At 40.0% G+C, this 6,771-nt stretch overlaps 1 protein-coding gene across 2 annotated transcripts in view; it reads right to left on the bottom strand.

Moving 5' to 3' along the window:
* svopl (SVOP-like) overlaps positions 1-6,771 on the bottom strand; it is a 75,632-nt gene continuing 68,861 nt past the window's right edge. For both annotated transcript variants that reach the window (XM_060903352.1, XM_060903353.1), the window contains 2 exons: positions 5,635-5,748; positions 1-110 (listed from right to left, as the gene is read on the bottom strand). In XM_060903352.1, coding sequence (XP_060759335.1) covers positions 99-110; positions 5,635-5,748 — 126 coding nt within the window. In that variant the 3' untranslated portion in view covers positions 1-98. The remainder of the gene's footprint in view (positions 111-5,634; positions 5,749-6,771) is intronic.

The following is a 6,771-nucleotide window of genomic DNA, read 5'->3' as shown; positions in this document are numbered from 1 at the left end:
TGATTTTGTGATCTAATTTTAATAAATTTAGAAAAAAAACAAAGGAAAAAAATCCAGAGTTATTAGATATTCATAGTTTCTTGATGAGCAGGTGTGCATTATTCATTTTGCTGCAATATAAAAAAAAGAAAAAGAATAAGACATTTCATTAAAGTGCCTGAGAACTTGTCATTTTAAACCGCTGATATAATTATTACAGAATTAAAAAGGTCTATTGTTGAATATCTTTAATACATCAAAGAAAACAACAAAATATGGCATAGATACTATAGATCAGTATACAGTATGTAAAGTACTGCGCAAAAGTCTTAGGCACATCCAAAAAAAAAAATGTTGTAAAGCGAAGATGTCTTCAAAAATAATGAAGTTAAATGAATTTCTGTATGACAAAATACTATAAAGAGCAGTGAACAGGAATAAATAAAAGTCAATCAGGTTTGTAGTACTCAAGTCCGACTCGTACCCTCATTTTAAGGACTTGAGCACTCATGATTCGGACATGGACTCAGACTCGTGCATTAACTGCCTCCGGACTTGTAAATTCTCATCTCATCTCATTATCTCTAGCTGCTTTATCCTTCTACAGGGTCGCAGGCAAGCTGGAGCCTATCCCAGCTGACTACGGGCGAAAGGCGGGGTACACCCTGGACAAGTCGCCAGGTCATCACAGGGCTGACACATAGACACAGACAACCATTCACACTCACATTCACACCTACGGTCAATTTAGAGTCACCAGTTAACCTAACCTGCATGTCTTTGGACTGTGGGGGAAACCGGAGCACCCGGAGGAAACCCACGCGGACACGGGGAGAACATGCAAACTCCACACAGAAAGGCCCTCGCCGGCCACGGGGCTCGAACCCGGACCTTCTTGCTGTGAGGCGACAGCGCTAACCACTGCACCACCGTGCCGCCCCGACTCGTAAATTGGAGAGACTGATTTTTTTCTTTCTTTGTTGTAACATTCCATAATAATTTGCCATAAGATATTTATATCTACGTTAATTTTTGTACTAATTTTGTGTAAGTGTGTCACACCTGCACGCCTTGGCGCGCGCATCAGATAGACTCTTGGGTGCGCTCCGGACAGCGCGTGCACCAAGCGGACTCTCGGGCGCGCCGTAAATGACTCGCACCTGCACAGGATTAAGGCGCAATCAGCGCACCGATATAAAAACTGTGAAAGCACACTTACTTTGCGAAGTATTGAGTTGCGTTGCTGACACATTACCGAGACTTATTTCCTTGTTTGGTTTCCTGATCCCTGATTTCCTGTTTCTTGTCTTTGATAGCCTGTTTGTGCCTCGCTCGACCTATCGCCTGTTTCACCGTTTTACAAATTTGCCTGCCGTTCTGGATTGTTTACCGTCTTCACTTGTATTAATAAACACACCTTCTGCACTTACATCCGTCTCCCAACCATCTCTGATAGAATACTTCACACTCCCTGACAAAGAGAAGCACATTCACCTGTTCATACGTCATGTTCAGGAACAAACTAATGTTAATGGCACTAAAACAGCCACCGTCAAATGGTGCGGTTGGAGTCTTGTTCTCGGACTCGACTCGGATCAGTAGTGGACTCGACTTGAAATTTTTTTTAATGACTCACACTTGAACACTTGGGGATTCAAGACTGGACTCGGCCTCGAGGTTTAGTGACTCGACTACAACACTGTAGTCAATATTTGGTGTGATGACGGTTTTGCTTTAAAAAATAAAAGTCTTGGAAACAATTTGTGTTATCAGAAAATCAGTTAGTATATTTTCCTGAGCAATTTGCAGAACCAGCCACAGTTCTTCTGGACACTTTGACTGTCACACTGACTTCTTAATTTTAAAGCAAAACTCAGCAGCCTTCATTAGGTTCTCTTTGTATTAAAAGTGTCTCTTACATAAATCTCATCTCATCATCATCATCTCTAGCCGCTTTATCCTTCTACAGGGTCGCAGGCAAGCTGGAGCCTATCCCAGCTGACTACGGGCGAAAGGCGGGGTACACCCTGGACAAGTCGCCAGGTCATCACAGGGCTGACACATAGACACAGACAACCATTCACACTCACATTCACACCTACGGTCAATTTAGAGTCACCAGTTAACCTAACCTGCATGTCTTTGGGGGAAACTGTGGGGGAAACCGGAGCACCCGGAGGAAACCCACGCCGACACCATGCAAACTCCGCACAGAAAGGCCCCATCAGCCACTGGGCTCAAACCCAGAACCTTCTTGCTGTGAGGTGACAGTGCTAACCACTACACCACCGTGCCACCCTCTATAACAAAGTTTGTACAAAATAAAACAGGGTGCCTAAGACTTTTGCACAGACAGTACTATCTCTCTCTTTGGAAACACCTTCAAATTCTATGTTTTTTTTTCCTACATTATAAATTAATACTGAAGTCATCCAGACTATGCAGCAATACGAAAGGAATCATTTAGTAAACTTTAAAATGTTAATCAAACCAAAATATGTTTTAGATTCTTCAAAGTAGGCACCTTTTGCTTTGATTACAGCTTTGCACACTCTTGACATTCTCTCAATCAGCTTCATGAGGTCATCACTCGAAATGCTTTTCCAACAGTCTTGAAGGAGTTCCCAGAGGTGCTGAGCACTCGTCGGCTGCTTTGCCTTCACTCTACGGTCCAACTCATCCCAAACTTTTTCGGACTGACTGACCTTCATTTCTTAAAGTAATGATGGACTGTCATTTTTCTTTACTTAGTTGAGTAGTTCTTGGAATAATATGGATTAGAACACTCAAATAGGGCCGTTCACTGTATACCAACTCTACCTCTTCACAACACAACTGATGGTCTCAAACACATTAAGAGGTCAAGAAATTCAAGAAATTAACTCTTGACAAGGCACAGCTGTAAACTGAAAGCCATTCCAGGTGACTACCTCGTAAAGCTGACTGAGAAACTGCCAAGCTGTGGGGGTGTTGTGGCTCAGGTGGCTAAGGTGCCATACCATAAATCCGGAGACCCGGGTTTGATTCCGACCCGAGGCCATTTCCCGATCCCTCCCCGTCTCTCTCTCCCGTTCATTTCCTGTCTCCACACTGTCCTATCCTATAGAGATCTTGCAGTCACGTGACCGGAAAGTACACAACCGCCATCTTGTCGGTCAAAAATACTGCTGCACTCGTGTACAGAATGGATCAATTTCAACCGACGGACTACACGGCTCATTTTTCTAATGAACAGATAACTAGATATATGTCTAAAATAAACGATCTACAGATTAGTGACCCTTATGGCTTACCGGACGGAGTTTTCACGACCGGATTTTGAACTGCCAGCGGAATACCCAGACGTGTATAATTACCTCATTAACTTTCCCTCGCTGTTCAGTGGTGAAGCACTGCGTGCTTATAAATCTCTGGACAGTTATCTTTACAGAAATTCAGGATTTGTCAGCGACTCAGATGTGGCATCTTGTAAACAAGAATCCTCATTGGATGGGTAAGTCACTTAAGTATTGAGTATAGCACTGACCAGCCGATTATAGAATAGAATAAGGTAATTCCAGCTGTAATTCCAAATCGTCCGTCTTGTTTACATGGATCTGGCGTTGGAGAGGTAGAGGCTTAGCAGTAGAGGTTTGAGTGGCTGTTTTCTGAGCTTAGTCAACAGGCCGGCTCTGCCTGCAGCCTCGCTTTTGCTTCCGCTCCCGGCGCCGCCTCCTTCGCTTTGCTTCCGATAACAATCCACGGAGACCCCGCTGGTCTCGCTATCTCGTCCGGAATGTTGTGCATGCGATGGAAATCGCTACAAACCGTCATTTTCTGCTGGAAACCAATGTCCAGTAAGTCCATACGGTTGTAGTGGATATTGAAGTCCGGTACAGACGAACAACACGCAAAAATACACACAAAAAACATAAAAAACGTGCACAGGTAGGGAGAGCTTGTAGCCGCAACCGTTGTAGTAGAATTGTATATAGTAGGGTTTTCCAGAAGAAAAGGTAGAAGTAAAAGCAGAAGTAGAAGGCGGAAATATGGCGTTTGACCTACAAGATGGCGTCTGTGACAATCTGGATCGGCTGTGACGTCACATGCAAGTGCTCCATAAAGTTGAAAAAAGCCCAAAAAAAATCTTTAAAAAAGAAAATGCCAAGATGTGCAAAGCTGTCATCTAAGCAAAAGGTGCCTACTTTGAAGAATCTAAAATATAAAACATATTCTGGTTTGATTAACACTTTTTTGTTTACCAAATAATTCCATATATTTTTCTTCATAATGTCGATGACTTTAGTATTAATCTACAATTCAGAAAATTTTAAAATAATGAAAAACCACTGAATTAGAGGCGTTTCCAAACTTTTGACTGGTACTGTATATATAAAATGTGGTGTGTGTGTGTATATATATATATATATATATATATATATATATATATATATATATATATATATATAATGTGTGTGTACACACACACACACACACATATATATATATATAGTGTATATATAAATAAAAATCACACACACACACACACACACACACACACATATATATATATGAGTGATTCCACGCTTATGGGTACTGAAATGGGGACATGAACTTATTTTTAAAAATTCACCTAAAACCATTTCTTTTTTTACCATCAGGTCACAAAACATGTAATCTTTAATGAATGATATGTTAAAAGATAACTTTAATTTTCTGAGATGTAATAAAAACATATTTATATGCCAAAGTCAAGCCTATGAGTTCCAAAATGATGTCTGTTACATTACTTCTGTTACGATTGTCCATCTCGCGTCTGTTAATTACAATCTAGCTATATACCATGTTAATCTTATTGAAAGAATGTGTATGTTTATTCTACTACACATGTTTATTAATTATATTTGCTAAAACATCACCTTCCTATGTTTCAAAAAGTAATTCTACATTGTTAAAATTGAGAATATATATGTCCACAACACTTCTGTTACGTTCTGACTTTGGCATATAAATATGTTTTTATTACATCTCAGAAAATTAAAGTTATCTTTTAACATATCATTCATATCATTCATCATAAAAAAGAAATGGTTTTAGGTGAATTTTTAAAAATAAGTTCATGTCCCCATTTCAGTACCCATAAGCGTGGAATCACTCATATATATATAGTAGTGATATGATTACAATATTGCATACTATCCGCTAGAAGGGAACAGAATACATGTTTTTATTCCATGGAAAATGTGTCCTGTGTATAACAATTCCCGAGATTTCACTCTGATGATGTCACTCCCAATGTTTTCTCACTGATTAGACGCGCATTGCCAAAATGGCGAACCGGTTCAAAGCTAAAATTCTTTTGATCGACTTGTGCATTTTTTTGTGGATGTCGTCCATATAATATAAAGAACATTACATGGTGGTGCAAAGATATGAAGTTTATATTTTTCAACAGGGGAAGATATCACTTGTTTGCTTCTCTCACTTGTGATATATCCATTCACCACTCTGTACAAAGATGACATTACAAGGTTGCATGAAGATATGAAGTTTATCTTTGAGTGGTGAACATATTCACGAGTGAGAGAAGCAAACGAAGCGTGATATCATGAATGGAAAATACAAACAACACACAATGAGCAACGTGCAACAACTACTCAAGCTTTGAATGTTTACCAGTAACGCTCGTCCTCTGGTCTCGATGGGTAACAGGACCATGGCGATAGCGCACAGGCAGCATGCCAGAGCAAACGGAGACATCGCTAACAGCACAGACTTAGACATCAACACCTGAGACACACAACACACAGTCACACCTCCTAAAGCAAACCTGAAGAAACGAATACTGGGACTGAGACTGAAAAATGACTCTTTAGGAAGATTATATTTCTAACCAGGGGGAGAAACCCCAAAGAAAAATATGATAAACAGCTACAATTTAAAAAAAAATTAAAAAATAAAGCAGCACAGTTAACACTTAAAATTTAATGTGTGTGACAGCCTGGGAAAGTCTTTCACATGATGAAATTTTCTGCTGTATGTAGCACTGAAAATGACAGAATTTTCACTTTTTCTCAACCACAAGTCAAATTACAACATCTACACTTCATCCAAAAGGGAGAAAACTGCATTTAAATTGCCATTCCACCATTGGATGTATTCTTTGGCATAAAATACAATATATTTTGACAACATATATAAATGGTATCACTAGATAGAGAAATCTTTTAGCTTCAAAATGATATATCAAACATAATTTTTTGACAACGACAAGTATATTAATTTTGCGACAAAAGTCACCTACCCTTTTAATTTCTGTGCGTGATGTCATCGGCAGGTTCCCCTTCTTGTGTACCACGTGACGTGGCACATATTATCAGCAATGGCGGATAGAACGCGATAAAAAATAATACCAATAAATCTAGCTAATACCAATAAATCTAGCTAACTGAAAGATTAACTCAAAATTTTTCGCAATTTTTTTTGGCCCCCATATACGAGGAGAAATGACTCTCTCACTTTGGGGGTTTCCTGGTCTAAAAATAGACCGACACGTGGTACACAAGAAGGGGAACCTGCCGATGACATCACATTTCAGTAAAGACTCTCGTCTCTGCAAGCCTACCACACAGATTTAATACTTGTCATTTTTAGGGCATACCTAACAACGTGTTTTCTTTCTCCCCCCCCCCAATCTGTCCCTCTGAGTTACATGTTGATCCTGGGATTGAGATGCTGGCCTCTTCTGCCCCTCGGACCTGCTTGATCCATCCTGGTGCCCTGTGTCTGGTCGGAGTTTTATCGTACCGCTCC

The sequence above is a fragment of the Neoarius graeffei genome, chromosome 21 (genome assembly GCF_027579695.1).
Source record: "Neoarius graeffei isolate fNeoGra1 chromosome 21, fNeoGra1.pri, whole genome shotgun sequence".
Classification (NCBI taxonomy): domain Eukaryota; kingdom Metazoa; phylum Chordata; class Actinopteri; order Siluriformes; family Ariidae; genus Neoarius; species Neoarius graeffei.
This window is presented reverse-complemented; position numbering and strand designations above follow the sequence as displayed.